Raw genomic sequence first — 18,453 nt, 5'->3', positions numbered from 1 at the left:
CCAGCCCACCAGCACCACCTACAACTTGAATGGCAAGCATCTAGAAGCTGGGCTCCAGACACGGGAGACGAATCATCCAAGCCTGGGTCCTACAGCCTTCTGGCTCCCACCCCTGAGCTCTCTTGGGCAGGAGAGTGACCTGGCTGGCATGCGGGTAGTTTGTTTCTGACTCATGCTCCCCTCTTGGCTTCCAGGAGGCCTCGTCCTGGTCCTCCTCCGTGTGACTCGTCCTGGGATCAGGTTCTTGTGGTTGCTCTGTTCTGGAGGGACACCCATTCATCACCTTGCCTCTGGGAACCCCGGCACACCTCTCAGACATGCTCAAACAGAGAGGCTGCCAAACCTGAGCCTGGTCACACAGCAGGTGTGTGGCGAGGCCAGGACACACACGGTCTCACGCCCCCGGGTGGGTGGGAACGCAGGCCGAGCCCTTGTGTAACTAGCATCGGGACCTGAGTTCTGTGAGCAACTCCACAGTGGAGTTCCGCCACCCCCAGCAGCAGGTGCCTCCGAACCGCTGTGCTGTGAGGGCACCAGTCGCAAAGCCTTGTCTCATGGGGAAAGCAGAAAGAGACCACCAACCGCACCCGTCTCCCAGCCCATGATGCGTGAAGATGGGGGGGTGGGTCATGGGGCCCCCAAACCTGGCTCTGCAATGTGTCCGACATGCCATTCCAATTTCTGAAGATCTCCAAGATGTTCCAAACAATATGCAGTTGATTTAATTTTAAAAATTAAAAAACTAAAGTAAATTAAGTTGAGGAATGCGGTGTGGAGGCGGGGGTGGGGGAGGTGTCGAGGATTAAAGCCAAGGAGGAGAGTCTTAGGAAAACATGAGCGTTTCACTCCCCTGGGTGAACTTGTGGGTGGAGAGGGTCAAACTATTCCCACTGGTCGACATATGTAGGAGCCCAGGTGCTGATCCCGCCCCTGCCCTGTCTTGTCACCGGTCCTGAGAGACAGGGCTTCTCTCCGAGGCTGGGGTGCAGCCAGGGAGATAGAAGACCCGGGCACGCTGCTCTCCATTCTCGTTTGGCTCACACACACCGAGCAGCACTGCCTCACATAATTACATAAACGGCGTATCACTCAAGATGCTCATCGCGCTTCTGACACATTTCGGGCTGGGAGCCATCATACCCCCCTCCCCTGGGCTCGGGGGCCTGGCCCATGACTCACAGGCCTCCACCTCTCCCAGGTGAGACCGCTCCTCAGACAGAGGTCCAGCTTTGGTGAACTTGGGAATTGTTCTTCGGAGGACCCTTCACCCCTCCTGGGCATGAACGCTCCTCCAGCCCAAGGCTCAGCATCAGCTCCGGGTTCGAATGCACCCAGCACACCCCCGCACCCACGCCCGTGCCCACACAGCACTACTCTCCCCCGGGAGTCGCCCGCAGCCAGAGGCCGCCCTCTCTCCTGCCGCTGCCCTGCACCCAGCCCCGGGATGATTTAAGGCCTCCTGGCCTCTCTCCATACCTGCTGCCCTCCCTTGGTTGGGCAAGTGGCATCCAACTGCTGCCTGTGCTCGAGCAGGGAGGCGGGGTGCCGAGAGCCGCCTGCCTTCCTGGCCTGAGCAGTTTGCTCATTAACTTGAGTTACTCTCGTGTGGGCATTCCCGGCAGCGAGGGGAAAAGCAAGGCCGGTTTCCAGAGCTCTTTCCGGCTGGTGGCCCCAGCTCTGAGGAAGCTTGGCCCAGGCCTCCTCCCACCTGCCTCTGCGGCCCCTCCTCACCCCTCCAGGATCCCAGGCAGGCCTCCCTGAGGGGCAGAGTGCAGCCTCCCTCCTCACGTCCTGGGCTCGAGCTAGCTCGGGCAAATGGGGACCAGCTGATGGCCAGGTGCTGAGGTGACCCAGTGGGGAACGGGGGGCGGCAAAGGGACAGGAGGTGTCTCCCCAAGATACGAAGCATATCCTCCTGCTCTCCTGCCACCAGCAAGGGGACGTCAGGGCCACCTCACTCACTGAGGTCCCAGCTTTCCAAAGCGAAGGGAGTTAATGGGAGACCTGTAGTGTTGGTGGGGGGAGGGGCGGGCTCTTCCAGGATCTGGGGAGGCTGAAGCCCCAGTGAGAATGTTCTCATCGACCAGAAGTCATCACCGAGGATTCTGCCCTTGGATCAAGAATCTTCTCCAGTGACACCCTTGCTGGCTCCCGTGCTCTCAGTGAAAGACATTTTGACCACCGTGCTCAGCCTTCAAGGTCACAGGCAAGGGGGCTCTGCACCTGGGAGAATCTCATTAAGTGCCTTCTAAGCAAATGAAAGGCACCCCAGAAAAAAAAAATCGAAGCAACATCCAAATGACTTCAGGAACTTGGTTACTCTGGGTGCAAGGATTTTGCCCTAATTATTCCAATTGTCCCCTTCCACGGGACTTTTCAGGGACTGAGGTGTGCCTTCCCCCACCCACCCTGCCTCTTGCCCTAACACACAGTAATCTCATTACCCTGAGCCAAGTGTCTCACAAGCTTTGCCTGTTTACCTTTCACAACAACTGATGACTGACGGGGTACTAGTTTTGCATACATTTTGCCTAAAAGGAGACGGAAGCTCCGAGAAATCAGGAGGCGCGGTGAGGGCCAGACAGTCAGTAGCAGGCAAGGGCAGGACGCAGTTGGTGCCAGAGCTGCAGGCTCCTCCAGGACCCAAACTGATCATGGGATGGGAGAAAGAGGAAACTTCTATTTATCACCCATGAACAAATGGCTTTCCCCCAGAACCCAACTCAGGGCCTCCAAAAGGCATGCATCATGCCGGGACATCTGGGCTCCATGCATCTGCTCGGCGAGGACTGTTGACCTACTACATGCCAGGGTCCTGCAGGAGCGTGGCAGAGCCCTCAGCCCACACTGTTAGTGGCTCTGGGACAGTGGCACTTGCCATGTGCTGAATGAGACGTGCATTTAAGCATCACCGACACCAGTGGCTTCAAATTGTTCTGGGATAAATCCTTTGTCCTGTGGACTTCTGGGTTAAGGCCAATTAAACTGTTGCCAGGTAGGGCTTATTCCCTATAAATCAGTGGGAATGTGGTCACACGAATTTTAAATATCAGATTAAAATCAAATTAGTGGGAAAATTTGGAACAAATTGCCTTCAAGTACAGTGAATGAGTCTATTTTTAAAATGTTGCCGCACCAGGCAAAATAGTGAAGCAAACACATTTCCTAACAGCGAGTAGACACCGTGATGGGAGTGATTTGTCATGCTTAGTCACTGTAATTGCTCTAGCAAAACTGAGGAATCAAATAAAACGTGTTTGCAAATTGTAAATCACTCCGGGAGGCTACTTCAGACGGGTCCGAACCTGACGTTGAAGGTCACAGCACCTCTCTGGGGCAGGCAGGAGCCTCTGACAGCACCCTGCTTTCTGGGCAGGGGTTGTGCCGTCGTCCAGCCGAGACCATTGCCCAACGGACTCGAGAGAAGGGCCGCCATAATCAGCCGTGTTTCCTCACCAGCGCGGGTTCCTGGGGGGCACCGGGAGAGCGCTCGGGTTGGCTCGGGAGGGAGGTGGGGGGGCTCCCTGAGGCCTCTGTGGTTGGGCAGGGAAGGGGCAAAGGCTGCTCAGGGAGGAGAGGTTTTCTTTCTGGTGAGAGGTTGGAGGCTACCTGCCAAGGAGCAGAAATATCATGAGATCTAGAAGGCTTGGGACAGGCTGTGATGGCTCCCTCGAGGCCCTGTCTAGGTCACTGGGTGACATGCCCTGGCCCTAGGCCACCGTGTTGGGCCACCGGTGATCCTGTCCTCGGGCCGTGGTCCCTCAATATTGACTTTGCCAGTCATCCTGGAGTGGGGACAAGAGGAGAGACACAGAGAAACCGTCTTTGAGACCTGTACGGCAGAAAGGCCATGATCCCAGCTGCCCAGACTGTTTGAGCAGCTCTGGCAAGCCTGGGACATACTGCCCTGCCCGTCCCCAACCCTCTCCTTTCTTCCAGAAAGCCCGCCTCCTCCTGTCCACACTCCGTATGGAGCTGACCCTCTCTTGGGGCCTGGCTAGCCTCTGCTTCGGGTGCGAAACTAATCACACAGAAGTGTTGAGGGTTATCTGGTTATTTAGAACCAGAGAGGTTATGTTTCTTAGGTCTTTCATTGCTCCCATAATGGTGAACCCTGGTCCCTTGAGCCCCTCAGGCAGACCTCAGGCCAACCCAGCGGACCCTTGCGTGGAAAGGAGGGGGTGAGGATGTTTCTAAGGCAAGAAGAGAGAGGAGTTGCAGAGAGATCCATGCGTTCAGACGCATGTGCTGAAGGCCTGCCGCAGGCCAGACGCAGGCCAGATTCAGCAGGAAGCCAAGAAAGGCAGGATCCCAGGCAAGTTCATGTCATTTGGCTCTAGGAGTTCATGGTGACCTTGGGGAGAACAGTTTCCAGGGAGGGTGAGGCTGAAGGTGAAGATGGAGGGAGGGGACAGGGAAGATGAAGCATAAAGTGGCTCTCTGGGTACATAAAAACCACAAAGGATGTTTAAAAAAAAAAAACAAACCACTTTCTATCCCAACTTGATTGCTGTAAGAAAACTATACATCTTTCAGTGGGCCTCAGGTGGGCCTCCAAGCATGGTCTGGAGAATGGGGATAAGGAAGGGTCTAAAATAAGATAAGATGAGATAAGATAAAGTAATACAAAATAAAGTAAAATAAAATAAAATAAAATGAAGTAAAATAAAATAATGTAAAACAAACAGGACTACTTCCTTTTCCTAAAGAAAAGAAAAAAGCGTCCTACTTCTTGGCTCTGCCTAGAAAGGGTTTCAGAGCAGCAGAAGATCCTTTTCCTGTGGCCTTTGTCCAGCCCCTGGGGGCCCCTCAAAGCAGCCAGGCAGCGTGAACCCCTGTGCCCGGCTCCCCTAGCAATCATGCCTGCTTCTGAGAGCCCAGCTGGTCTTCTTGCCCTCTGTGCCCACCCACTCTGCAATCAAAGGGGAAGCTCTAGGGTTCAGGCCCCCATGGGGCGCCCAACACCATCTTCTGCTGTTGCCAGGCATGGGCAGTGGGCTTGGGCACGGTGAATGAAGAGAAAGGAGATCTCTGGAAGCTATCGCGTGGGGAGTCCTGTTCCTAGTGGGTGGGGCCAGAAGGCTAAGAAAATAATAAATAAAAACAAAAGTGAAGGGAAGCAAAGCTCTTAGGTGCCAGAATGGGGCCGGCTGAGGCTGTGGCTGCCTGAGTAATGGGTTCCACATTTGTCTGTCTCCGTCTGCAGTGACCAGGACTCAGGATGCGCAGCGGGCCTTGCAGGGGGCTGGAGGGGAGAGCCCAGCTGCGGCCAGATCTAGGCATACCCCTCTGATGGCCCCATCCCCGGCTGGCCACAACGTGGCTGAAGTGTTGCTTGTGAGCTCGTGCTCCTGCATCCCAGCCTCCCCCCTGCTCCCCCCCCTGCAGCTCCTGGGTCCCTGCCGGCCTGCACAGATTGTTTGCGTTATTAATGCCGTTTTCCCAGAGATTCCATCTGGCTTTTTAATTGCTCTGGGATGGGGCTAGGATGCTTTGATAGTGAATTGGTATCTTTCCTATGTCTCTGCTTACGTCAAATGCTCCATGCACAGAGAGGGGCTGGGGGAGGGGAGAAGTGGGGGGGGGCGTCAAGAGAAGGGAGATAGCATAATCTTTCAGAGAGACAAGAAAGATCTTTCAAAGGTGCTGGTGGTTTAGTTCTATTTAAGGCAGAGAAGAGAAAGGCCTTCCCCCACCCACCAGCATAGGAAATAAACAGATGGGACAGAGCCACCATCCAGGCAAGGACCCTACCCTGTGTCTGCAGAAGGCCTGTGGGTGCCTGGAAGGACAGGCCTCAGGGATGAGCAAGGTCAGGGTCTCTGCTCTCCTTTGACCGACTTCCCTTTCTCTCCCCTCGGCCCCCTCTCCTCTCATGAAATCAGCAGCTTCTGGAGGAGGCCTGGCAGGTTCCTGCCTGGGAAGGAGGGGGCGGGAGACCTGGGAGGGGCAGACACTCCTCACCAGTCCCAGTGGCTCATCACAGGTGTCAGAGCCAAACCCCACGTTCACAAATTCCCAGGAGATCCAGGAGATAATGGTGACATCCGTGACAGTGCTAAGCCATCAGGAGGCATCTGGCAGCGAAGGAGCACCTCCCTCTCCCCCTTTTACCTTTGCTTCTTCCCTGGAGACTGGCTCCTCTGAACAGCACTCTCAGGGGCCACCGAGGGGTGAGGTCCCTGCTACCTGTCCTGTGACAGTACAAGGCAGAGGCATCCAGGCACGTTGGACTGGGTCCATGACCAGGTCTTGGATCAGACTGCTGCCTCCAGGAAGCCTTCCCTGGTGGCGTGTAGTCACACTTTGAGCTTCCCTTTATTGCACCTGTCACCCTTAAAACATCTTGGGACCACAAGACTGTGAGCTCCGGAGAGTAGGAGCCAAGTCTGCTCGTCTCTAGCTGAGTGACCCACCCTTGGCACAGGCCCTGGCACACAATAGGCACCCAATAAATACTTGGGGTGTGTTCAGTGCCAGGCTCTTGGAGTGGTTCTTCACAAAGGCTGCAGTCGGGAGGGGAACCATGGGGGCCCTGCAGGAAGCAGTGGGTGGCAAGGAGCAGCTCTGCCCTGGGGGCCCCTCTGGCCAGGCACAGAGCACAAGCCGGGCAGGTTTGCCCCACACTATCCCCTCCCTTTGGCTGGCTGCTCTGTCCCTTGGGGGCCCCCCCGCTGGCCGCTCTCCTTCCCTGGGCTTGGTTTTGGTCGGATCTGTCTTGTCCTCAACCAAGTCTGCCCTGGACCTCAGGGTCTGCAGTAAGAGGGGTGTCCCTTAGTAGGCTGACAGCTTTGAAAGAAGAAACCCCGGGAGATGAGGCAGTGGGAGGGGAGAGGGAGAAGGGCGGGCAGGAGAGGTGGCCCTCCCCTGCTCATCCCAGGATCCGTTCTGGGGGCAAAAGGGGAGGCTGTTTGGCCCCCTCAAACAAGAAAAACTGGAATTGGCACTGAACTCAGAGAGGGTTTGCTGGGGCCTAGCAAGCCGTGGCCTGCCCTAGGCCTCTAGGCAGGCGGTGGGGCTCTGCCTCCTTGGTTCCCAGGGCGGTGGGGCAGGCAGCCGCCTCCACACTGGGCTCGTGGCCTTTCCTCTGCCAGGAGCAGCCACGGGCGAGGAGGCAGCAAGACGCAGGACAGAGAGGGCGGGGGCCGGGGCGGGAAGGGGGCGAGGCACCCCTGTTAACCACACGGGCAGGTAAAGCTAAAGCCCAGAACTGAAAAGGAGTGTGTAATTTCCTGACACTGTCCCAGCCCACATTGGCATACACGGTAAGCTGCTCCAGTGGGTCCCCTGGGGCTGAAAATAGAAGGTAAAGAGCGTCTGGCTTTTACCCTCATCGAGAGTAAACTCTGAAAACCCAGCCAGCCTCCTGTGCTATATCCTGCCGGGCCTGGTTCTATCAGGCGTGGGGGTCGGGGGTGGCTCTGGTTGGCTATCACTGCGGCTAAGGGGGCGCCGGGGTGCCTGACCTCACAAGGCCGTTGTCTGAGTGGGGGACTTGGTCCAGGGTGGGCACAGCGGGCAGGGTGGATACAGGCACTGGCTCCTTGCCAGGGGGTGTGTGTGAAGGACCACATACCCACTGCAGGCCTGCCGCGGGTCTCTTTCCCTGGGGTTGGCTGGGGCAAGTATGGAAGGTGGGGCGGAGGGGTGTTCAGCCTTCAGGCTGCCCTTTGGGGCCCTGCTGGGGTAGGCTAGAGCCACACAGCCCAGAGCAAGTGGGGAGGGGCCGAGGGGCATCCTGTTTGGGGCCTCCCCCTGCCCTCCCGGGGTCCTCCTGGTGGGTAAGGCAGGGCAGGTATGAGCAAGGCTGCTACAGAGCCAGAGCTGTGAGTGATCTAGAAGCAAAAGTGGCCGAAGGGCCCCCGGAGCCTGCAGCCACTGAGCCAGGCCTGTTCAAGTCCCGGAGAGCCCGTGGCAACGTCAGGCAGAGGGATCTTTCTCTGAGCCCCTCTGCTCCTCCCAGGGGCCCATGAAAGGCCACACCGAGGCCCTGTGAACCCCCCTCAAACTCTCGTCCCCTGGGGAGACTCTCTTCAGGCTTTGGGCTTTCTCAGCTTGGAGTCTTCCTTCCTTCTGCCATCTATTTGCCTCGGTTGGGAGAAGTTACCCCCTTAATGTAAAGAGGGGCTCAGGATGGGAGAGCTAATGAAAGTCAGGATCTCAGCCAGAGAATACGCGGTGATTATTTACAAATGTGACCGGGCCACAGAAAACCTTGGAAGTAGCTTTTCTGGTTTTAAAAAGACACCAAAACTTACTTTGATATGTTTATATTATAGATATAATACATAAAACATCTAGCATGAAACTCTACGTTCTCCCCAAAGAAGAGAACCAAGCTGTCCTTCCCGGCTCCCAGCCCCAGCGATCTGTGCATGCTGGCTGGAGGCCGCCTCCCTTCCAGACCGGGAGCCAGGGCCTCTGGGGGGACAGGCCTGTGAGCGACCCAGGCCAGAGGGCACCGAGGCCCACAGCCCCCCCACCCCGCACCCCAGGGAAAGAGGAAGCCCACCTCACCTCTTTGGTTCCCCTGGGAGCAAAAGCAATCCCCAAAAACCAAAAGGAAAGAGAGCCGCAGACCCTCCCTGCAGCTGCTGACAGAGAGTCTCATTCTGGCAAGTATCGGAGCAAAACCAAAACAAAACAAAAACCGAATAAAATGGTGGTTTAGCATAGACGTGCGCATTCACATTGCACAAGGCACCGCTGGGACACAGAGAGGCCAGATACAAGTGTTGATATCGGCTGATAAAGCAAAATATTTGGAAAGCTTCTCATAACTTCGGTCCCTCTGGGATGGACAGATTGTGCTTCGTGTTTGTATGGCAATGCTGACAACATACAGTACAAGGCTGATGGTCCCAGGGTCCCTTCACCCCTCACCCCCACCCCCGACCACAGCTCTAGGTTTCCCTGCACCACCGGGCTGCCACTCCCATGAACACATGTCCAGAGAGCTACCCCATGTCCTAGCTTTCTGGTCTTATTAGGGGCAGGGGGCTCCCACTGATCACTGGGTGACCCCCATCTAAGTGAGTTCTGTCCAGGGAAGCCCAGCCTGTTGTAGGCTGGGAGATCAGAGGCAAGGAACTAGGGACCCTCCACCTTCGTGTAGAACTAGGGGAACAACGTTCCAAGTCCCTGTATTTCCTCCCTTCCAAGGACAGGCGCTGGAGAAGCGGCTAGGGCTGACTTGTAGGGATCTCTTCTCCCGGAACCTTCCTTCTGCCGTGGGCCTGCACATTGCCTTCTCTCCTGGGGGCCTGCAGCCTCAGGAATGAGGCAGGAGCCCTCCAAATAAAATGACAAGGCACATATTTGCTCCCCCTACTCGGTAGGAATCGGAGCGGCGAGTTTGCGTTTCCAAGGCACAAGGTTATTCCTTAATACTAGAGTCGCCCGGGGCTCCCAGCTCAGCCCCACGGCACTTCTCCTCCCCTGCAGGGAGAAACCACAGCCTGACCCCTCATCTTAGACGCACCGAATCCGGCGCAGAGGAAGGCGAGGGGCGCGCGCAGCAGGCCAGGCTTTCTGGCGGCACCGGAATCTCCTAGTCCCGGCTTGCGCCGCTGGGGCAGTCTTGAGATCCGGAGACCCGAAACCACTCCCTGGGTCCCAGCCAGCGGCCGGCCCAGGGCGGTCCCGCCGCCCCGCGCCTCACGCGCAGTTGCCCATGGCCTTGACCAGGGAGCTCTCGGGCAGCTGGCGGAAGATACCCCTCAGCGTGTCCAGTTCGCGGCTCAGTTGTTCCACCCGCTTGCGCAGGCGGTCATTGTCACTGGTCAGCTCCAGCACCTTCTGCTGTGTCTCCACGTTGCGCTGCTTGGCCTTGTCCCGGCTCTTGCGCACCGCGATGTTGTTGCGCTCGCGCCGCACCCGGTACTCGTTGCTGTTCTTGTCCACCGATTTCTTGACTTTGCCCGCGCCGCCGCCGCCCGCGCGGAGGTCGGGGTGCGCAGCGGCCAGCCCCTTGAGCGCGCCGCCAGGGCCTGGCAAGCCAGCGGGGCCGAGAGCCGGCGCTGGGTGAGGGCTGGGCACGGGCGTGGGCGGCGGCGTGGGGTGGCCGGGCTGCAGGTGCATGGTGGTCTGGCCGCAGTGCGCGATCTGGAACTGCAGGTGCGGGGCGGCCAGGTGCGCGGGCGGCGGGTGCGGGTGTGGCGGTGGCGGCGGCGGCGGCGGTTGGTAGGGGAAGAGGCCGGCCAGCGCCAGCTGCTTCGCCTCGTCCTCCTCGCGCGGCTCCTGCTTGATCACCAGCGGCCGCAGCGCCGGCGCCCCGACGCGCTCGTACAGGGGCTCCAGCCTGCCGTCCAGGTAGCCGGTCGCCGCGCAGCCGTAGCCAGGTGGGGGGCCGTGCGCCCCTCCGGGCATCACGGCGCCGCCGGGGCCCCCGGGGGCACCCGTGTAGTCAAAGTCGCCGCCGCCGGCTCCTGCGGGGGCCGCGGCCGCCTTGGCCTTCTCCTGCTGCCGGCTGTGCTGGAACAGGTCGGCCAGGAACTCGTCGTTGAAGGCGGCCGGGTCGATGTAGGCGCTGATGTCGATGGACGTCTCGTGTTCGCAGATGCCGCCCAGCGGCTCCGGGGCGGCAGGTGGGGCGGGGGGTTGCGCGGAACCCGCGCCCCGGGGAAAGCCGAAGGCGGCGCTGCTGGGCGCGTGCGGGGGACTCTGGAGGTGGCTGCTCATCGGGGGCCGCGGCTCCGCCTCGTAGAAGTCGGCCGACTCCATGGGGGAGCTACAGTCCTCCCGGCATGGCGAGCCTCGGCGGCCTCCAGCCTGCGCGGGGCGCCAATGCTGCCACCGCCCACCCGGAGCCCCGACTCCCTCGCGCCCGCGCAGCTCCGGGTCGCGAATGGCCAGGCCAGCGCGGGCCGCGCATTTATAGCGGGGGCGTCGCCCTTTAGAGTCCGACGGCAGCGCGGCGCCTCCTGGGTCTTAGCGCCTGCCTTCCGGAGGGGGTGGTGAGTGTGGCCTGAGAGCAGCGCCGGCCCGCAGAGGGCCCGGCGCAATGCCCACTAACCCCCTGCCCCTCCAGCCGGACCCGGACATGCGCACGATGCCCCACCCTGGGCCGAGATGTCGCCCCCGCACACACGTGGTTGGTGACTGGGCCCCCTCCTCTAGCTTCCCCGAGGCACCCACTTCCAGCCAACGGTCGGGGGAGCACCCAGAAGCTGGGGGGGGCGGGGCGGGGGGGGAGGTGGGGGGAGTTGGTGGAGGGCCAGTCGTGGTCTCTGAGCTACTAAGGCGCGGACTCGCTTTAAAAGGGAGAACTAGTCCTGTTCGGGACCCGCGTCTCTGCTAGGCGGCGGCGTTGAGAAGGGGCCGGAGCCGGGGGTGGGAGGCAGGGAACAGTTTGGGACTTGTGGCCCAGCGCACACAGCGGCACGGAGAGGCCGAGGGAAGCGTCCTGGAGCGCGGTGATTTTGCGTCTTTATCTCTGATCTCCAGGCGACCCCACCGATTCCTCGCAGAAGTACCTCTCCCCTGCTCCGCCTGTCAGTCCTCTGGGGTCCCACGGACTCCGCACCTCCGGGCGCTAGGACCCCGCGGGGAGCGGAGGGAATGGGAGGCGGCTGCGGCCAGGGAGCCCGGAGGACCCGGCCGGTCCACCCGCTTGGGCTGGAAAACTTTTTCTTTTTAATTAACTTCTCCTAGCCGGAGCGCTAGGGTTGCTAGGCGCGCAGGGCTGGAGCTGCTACCCGGCCCTGGGCCGCCAATTTTTTCCTGCGGGACGGGCCGAGCTGGATTCCAGGGCTGGGGTACCGGGGAGAGGTGGGGCGCATAGAAGGAGGGGGCGAACTTGACTCGGGACGGCGATCCCAAAGCGGGGTAGGCGGTCAACGGGATCGGGATCCACTGCCCTCCCCCATTCCGGTGGGCTCCAAGGCGGGAGAGGGGGTCTCGAGGGGGCCGGGGCCTTGGGAATCTCCGCGTACCAGAATCCGAGCACCTACTGGGAGAACCCTGCCGATGGTTCGCAGGCGCGGGGTTCCCGGGATCTTGGGGAACAAGGTGGCCAGGCCCGGGTGCCCGTTGGCGGCCGCCTCCACATTCACTGCCGCCAGGGGAAGGGGTTTAAGGCAGCGTGTCTCCCCAGCCACGTGGCGCCTCGCGGTTCTATCCCGGGATCGCGGGCCGGGGCGCGGAGCGCCGCCGGGCTCCCGTGGGGCCTCCGGGGCCCGCAGGTCGCCCCCGCCTCTACCCCCCACCGCGCCTTCCGACTTTGTGCGCTGAAGCCGGACACCGGCTGGAGGTGTGCCTGTTTGAGGAAAGCCGGGCTGCGCAGGTCAAGACCCCCTCCCAGCCGGCGGCCTTCCCAAGCCTGGCAAGGCGCCAGAGCCCGCCCTGGAGCCCTGGAGGAGGCGCCCCGCAAAAGCACAGCCGGCCCCGGGAGGCCAAGCTTCCACTGTGGTCACTGTAAAGAAGCAACGTCGTCTGGGGAACACATACAGTGCTTTAATCAAGTTCCTATTCAACATATTCCCAATGATTAATGGCCCAANTTTTTTTTTTTTTTTTTTTTTTTTTTTTTTTTTTTTTTTTTTTTTGTCCAGAGCTCATACGTGAGATATTTTAAGCTTTTGGCGTGGGAGAAAAATAAATATATTAAATAAATAGCCTTTGTGCGCCCGGATCCACTCTTTGGGCCAGAGGCAGGACCCATTTCTGCACCATGCCCCTGTGGGGACCGGGACGGAAACCCGAAAGCGCTCAGTGGAATTTTCTTTTTTTTCTGCCATGCAAAAACTAACAGCCTGTCGCAGGGTAGTAAGAAAGCGCAGGCCCCTGAAGGTGTCCCGAGCCTCGCATGCACACCTGCTCTGCCGCCCAGGGCTGCTGTTGCCAGGACAGGCAGCAGGAATGTCTCCTCTTAGTTCGGGGGGACACCGCAGAGGCTCTCGGGGCTTCCAGGCCCTAGGGGCTTCCGTAATAAGGGAGTATGGTGGGGGTGGGGGCCAGAAGCACCAAGGGGCCCACACCCAGTACCCCGGTCCTCCCCAGTGGAACCTGAACTCTTCCCATGAGGCCTGCTCAGTGCCCAGAGATGAGTGAGAGGCGGCCCCTGCCCTCTCAGAGCTCTGGGTACAGGTGGGGAGACAGGTCAGCACCCAAGGTTTGCGAGGAGACAGTGGCTTTCCCACAGAGGGGATGACCCCAAAAGAGCAGGGGATGGGACTGGGCAGGAGCACTTGGTCGGTTGGTTCAGGAGACACAAATGGGGATGAGGGAAGGGGGTGCTCTAAGAAAGGGACACCCTCCCCGGTGAATATGGGGCTCCGAGGGAGGCAGCAACCACTGTTGTCTGGGGAGGTACCCTGGGCTAAATTGTGTCCCCCCGCACATTCATAGGTTGAAGCCCTAACCCCCAGTATGACTGTATTCTGAGATGCGGTTTTGAGGCGGTCATAAGGTTGGGGTCCTAATCTGATAGGAGTAATGGCCTTATAAGAAGAGGAAAGGGAGATATTTCTCTCTCTCTCTCTTTCTCTCTGTGTGTCCCACTCTGCCTCCCTTCCTCCCTCTGCCACGTGAGGGCAGGGAGAAGGCAGAATATGCAAGCCAGGAAGAGAACTCCCACCAGAACCTGACCATGCCCCACCCTGCATTCAGACTTCCAGCCTCCAGAACTGAGAGAAAATTAAGGTCTGCTGTTTAAGCCCTCCTGTCTGTGGTCTTTGGTGATGGCAGCCCGAGCTAAGACAGGTGGCTAGAGAGGGCTTCCTGCAGGAATAGACCTTTGAGCTGTGCCTTGAAGGATGAGCAGGAATTTGCTGGAAGGATGGGCAGACAGAACGGCAGGTGCAAAGGTGGAGAGGCTGCGAGTGTATGGCATGTTCTGGTAACAAAGGACAAGATGTGTGGCAGGCTGGAGTGCAGGGATTGCTGGGGAGGGGCCTAGATAAGGCTGGATCCACAGACAGGGCTGGGTTCACGGCCAAGGCCGCTCCTGGTAAGGCCAGAACCTATCTCAAAGGCTTTTGCTGTCCAGCTCTTAGCAGGTGAGCACTGTGATCCAGTTTGGGTTCCTGGAAGTCCACTGTGGTAGGGGCTGGAGAGGGAAGGGTGGACCACATGAAAAACAATGGAGACCGGAGGTCCTAGGGGAGGGTAGAGGACAGGGATGGATTTGTACATCAGGACTTAGAGCCTGGGTGGGGGCTGAATGCCTGGCTTCTGGCTGGGGGTACCATCCTCCAACATATGTAATGCAGGGAAAATCGAGGTTCTGCTCCAAAACCCCTTGGGGGGTCCCAGGGTCTCATCACCTGCAGGACACCTGCCTGTCTGCTTTGTGTCACCCAGGAACGGCCTCCAGGAGCTACCTGCTGTATTCTAGTTTTCCCTGTTCTAAGAGAACACATGGGGCTAGGAGGAAGCCAGTAGTGGACTGTGGGTGGGTCTGCGGGGCTGAGGTGTGGGAGCGCCCAGGAGCCTGGAGCAGGAGAGGCTTGGAGCTGTCCAAGCCCTGACCCAAGAACTGGCAGCAGATCCTGGGTGAAACCCCAGGGTCGGTGGAGCCGCTTTCCGTGGGAGGTGCCGCGGCTGGCAGGGGTTTGTGGCCTGATAGGACGCGTGGCAGTCCGCGTTTGGCTGGAACACTTGGGAGGGAGATGTCTGCGTGGCTTGTGCGGAATCGAGATAGAGCCAGTAAGAGCTGCGCAAAAATTGTCCACCACCTTTACTATTCCTTTTTGTCTTCATTGAGGACACTTGGCAGTTCCTGAGGAGACCCGATGGAACTCTCCAGTGTGCTTTGGCCTCAGTATGCTCAGCAGGCAGGGTCAGGGGACAGGGACCCAGGCCAGATCGGACAGGCGGCAGGCTCAGGGGGCCTGACTTCTGCCACCGCAGGGGCCAGAGGAGAGAGGAGGCGTGCTCTGGCTCTCCTATTTACAAAGGAGGAAGTCAGCCACAGAGGTGAAAATGCCTTCCCTAGGTGTGAATTGTGCTCCAGGCAGCTCAGAAGAGGAGGCCTCCGAGCTGGGGGAGGTAAGGCCGGGTGGGGAGAGGGGAGCCCTCCCTCCATGCATCTGCGCTGCAGTGCTGAGTTTTGGGTGGGATGGAGCCGGAGTCCAGGGTCATTCACAAGGCTAATCATTCTGAGAAGACAAACGGAGCCCTGGGAAGTTTTTGTTTGAGTCAACCTTCCCAATGCAACGCACAGGAAAGAATTCATATGTAAGTGTGACAATCAAATTCAGAAGAGCAAGACTGGAGCCAACCCTTCTGATAATTTTATCGAAAACCTAATGGCTATAAGATTGGTCACTCCAAAGCAAGACTAATTAAGATAATTAATGAGGACTAACTAAGATAAGACAGAAGAGAAGAGCTACACTTCCCGGGCACAGTTGGTGCTCTGACTAGGGGCCCTGAGTATCTCGTACAGTATGTCTAACACAGTGACTCACAAAATACTCCCAAAGATCTTCCTAAAACGTAGACACACAAAACAAAACGCGAGTTACTCTTTATGACAAATGCACTGGTTAATGAGTTTTACGCTGTCGTTTTGTGTTTTAGACATTGGCAGGTACCGTGTGCGAACTCCACGGACATTCGGACATTCGACCAAGGGTCTACTGCTTCTTACCCACAGCCCCTGGGCGCTTGGAGAAACCCTCTTTAGATTATACATCCTGTCCCACCAGGAGGTCCCCCATATCAATGGGGGATCCTTCAGACCAGTTAAAACCCCTCCTTCATCCTTTACTGGCCAGGTGACCTCGGGCAAGTTGAATGTCTCTGAACCTGTCTTCTTTCCTGTACATGGGGGACAATAATTCATTGTAGTACATTTCTCAGCCTGTTCTAGGGCAAAGCACACAGAGGTCGCACAAGGCACAGCTGACTGCACCGGCCTGAGCTAGAAACTACTGAGCCGCTCAGAAACGAAACTGATTATACGTTTACCACATGAAATCATAACCATGAGGATTCAGATCCGTAAAAGATCCATACTGTCAGGTTCATGAGAATCAACTTGTTTCTAATCTCTTAATTTTCATCGACTGTGATGTGTGTATGGGTTTTTTCCCCCTTGTTTGTTTATCTCATGTGCTTGCTGGCAGAGAATCAGCAGCAGGCACCAAAAATTTTAAAAAGAGAAAACTGAGTCAAAATTTAAAACTTCAGAGAATTCTATCCATTATCTTCATGTTGTTTAGCAAATTGGGAAAAAGTCTCATATTCTATTTTGTTAGAAAACTCCCTTGGTAGATGATGGACCCCAGCCCTCCCCATCCAGCATTCGGAGAACATTCCAGAAAGAAAGCAGTGGATGACGTGGGCAGGCCCACTTCACATTTTTGTGGGATCCGGGACAAGAATATGAATGGTAGCCCACATACCATCTGTTTAAATATTAAAAGTTATCAGTCAGACGAACAAACTGTTAGATTAAATATATTCTACCTTTCTGCCTTGACAAATAAATCTCTGTCATGTCCTAGAAGGCCAGGTTTAAATCTTGAATTTGACTCTGGGGCATGGTGGTGCCAGGAGAGCTGACCACCCCCTTCTCTTCCCACCCCTTGTACCATCCCCCACTGGAAGGGTCCTTTGTTGGGTGGCAGTAGATTCCCAGCACAGGGCTCCAACACTGCCCATACTCCCCTGAAAATCTCTGCCCTCCTGTCACCCCTTGGATGAGGGGTGTGCCCACTGCCAAGTGCCTGGTGAGACGGCCCAAGTGGGCCCAGGCAGCTGGCTCTAGGCTGTGTGGGCAGGCATTTCTTGGCCCAGTAGGCTTCTCACTCCGAGGGAAGGGAGCAGCCAAGAAGAGGGCATGAGTGGGGGCCTCTTTCCTGAGTCTAAGAGTGGTACTGGGGGCCTGCCGGGCAGGGTCCCAGTGCTGTGGTGGGACCACACTCATTCCATGAGAGCTGGAAGGCAGTGACCCCAGCGCTTCCGGCCTTGTCTGGAGGCCCCTGGCCCTGCTTCTGGGAAGACATGTCAGTCAGCAATAATTCCAAACCTGTGTCCCCAGTTCATCCCTTCTCTCCAGCTTCCCTCGGCTTATCCTGGTTCCCGCCTCCACACTCCCCTCACCGCGGTAGCCTCTAACTAGTCTCCCTGCTGCCCTCCCTTCCTCCTTGACTTCCAGCTCTCTCCCCCACCAAGGCAGCCCGACTTACCCATTAGACAGGCACTCAGTTCACATTCCTCACCTTGGTCAACCCCTGTGCCCAACCTGGCTGCGAAGCCCTGCAGAAATTGGCTCTCACCTCCTCTCCTTAGGCCTCAGACTCCCCCTGGCTCCCCACTATGCTGTTTGCCAAGCTGAGCATCTCCTAGCCTCCAGGCCTTGCACTTTGCTGGCTCCGTGGAAGCTTCTTCCCAATGTTGGAGTAACTCCTTTCCCGTCATCCGAGTCTCGACTTCTCCAAGAGATTCCTCTGAGGTAGGAGAGTGGCACACCAGCCAACCCTCTCCCTTCCATCCTGAGGCCACTGTGCAGTGTTCGTTTCCTCCTCGCGCTCTCTGGAAAATGGTCTTGTTTACTTATTTTACTCGTTCCCTGTCTGGNTCTGGCCCCCCCCCCCCACTAGAATGCCAGCTCTACAAAGACAGGACCTTGTCTGTCCTGTTCTGCCTATTTCCAGAGCTAGAACAGGCCTTGGCGTATGGTAGCGCCTCAAATATTTGTCAAATGAACACAGAATGGATTCTATTCAAGAAAACTGCTACCCAGCCACCCTCCCAGAACTCAGTTCATTCCCCAGACTAGGAGGGCAGCTTGAGAGTGGCCCCCAAAGACGCTTGGGAAGACCCGACCCCCTCAGTCAGGGCTCCCCCACGGTAGACCCATCCGGAGCCTCCTGAGACCTTGCCAGGCAAGACCGCCGGGGCCTGGAGAGTCTGCACAGTGCTTCTGGGCTAACTCGAAAGAAGCCCCCTCAGGCAAGTGTGGTCCCCAGGGGCTTGGCTGAGCAGAAAGGACCTTTGCCAGGAGGAAAAAGAGCCCCTTTCTCTGGAGAGATGCAGCCGAGCCAGGACACAAGGCCTGGTGTATGGAGGCCTCCTGAATTGGGCTCGTTTGTGTGGTGCAAACACTGAGCCTTGCAAGACAGCCCTGGGGCACCCCTCCATTTTGGCTCCAGAGCGCGCTCTGTCTGTAGGGTGCTGTGGGGAGGCTGGCCTAGGAGAGCAAGACTCCATCCTTGGGCATGACTGGGAAAACAGGCCTTCCTCCCTGCAGGCTCACATGGGAGGCAGGGGCCACTTCAGTGGGTAGATCTGGCAGAACCCCACGGCTCAGGAGTTGGGGTACACTTCCCCCGCACTCCTGCACACCTGTCTCTTTGACCCCACTCCTTTTGCTCACTGATTCCAAGGATCAGCCTCAAGGTGCATCTTTAAACACAAACAAACCAACAGGCAAACATGTAACTGAGGTGAGAAACCAGATCTTTTGAAAATCAGAGCAAGAGAGTTTAGGTGGGGGCTCATGAA

General features: G+C 57.8%; 1 protein-coding gene across 1 annotated transcript; it reads right to left on the bottom strand.

Moving 5' to 3' along the window:
• Positions 1 to 8,254: 8,254 nt before the first annotated feature.
• Positions 8,255 to 10,861, bottom strand: CEBPA (CCAAT enhancer binding protein alpha). Its single transcript, XM_034638562.1, has one exon. It carries the CDS (start codon positions 10,720 to 10,722, stop codon positions 9,658 to 9,660), a length of 1,065 nt encoding a protein of 354 aa, XP_034494453.1. The 5' UTR covers positions 10,723 to 10,861; the 3' UTR covers positions 8,255 to 9,657.
• Between the last annotated feature and the right edge of the window lie 7,592 nt (positions 10,862 to 18,453).

This window comes from Ailuropoda melanoleuca, chromosome 12 (genome assembly GCF_002007445.2).
Source record: "Ailuropoda melanoleuca isolate Jingjing chromosome 12, ASM200744v2, whole genome shotgun sequence".
Lineage (NCBI taxonomy): Eukaryota > Metazoa > Chordata > Mammalia > Carnivora > Ursidae > Ailuropoda > Ailuropoda melanoleuca.
Note: the sequence above shows the minus strand (reverse complement) of the source record. Positions and strands in the feature narration are given on the sequence as shown.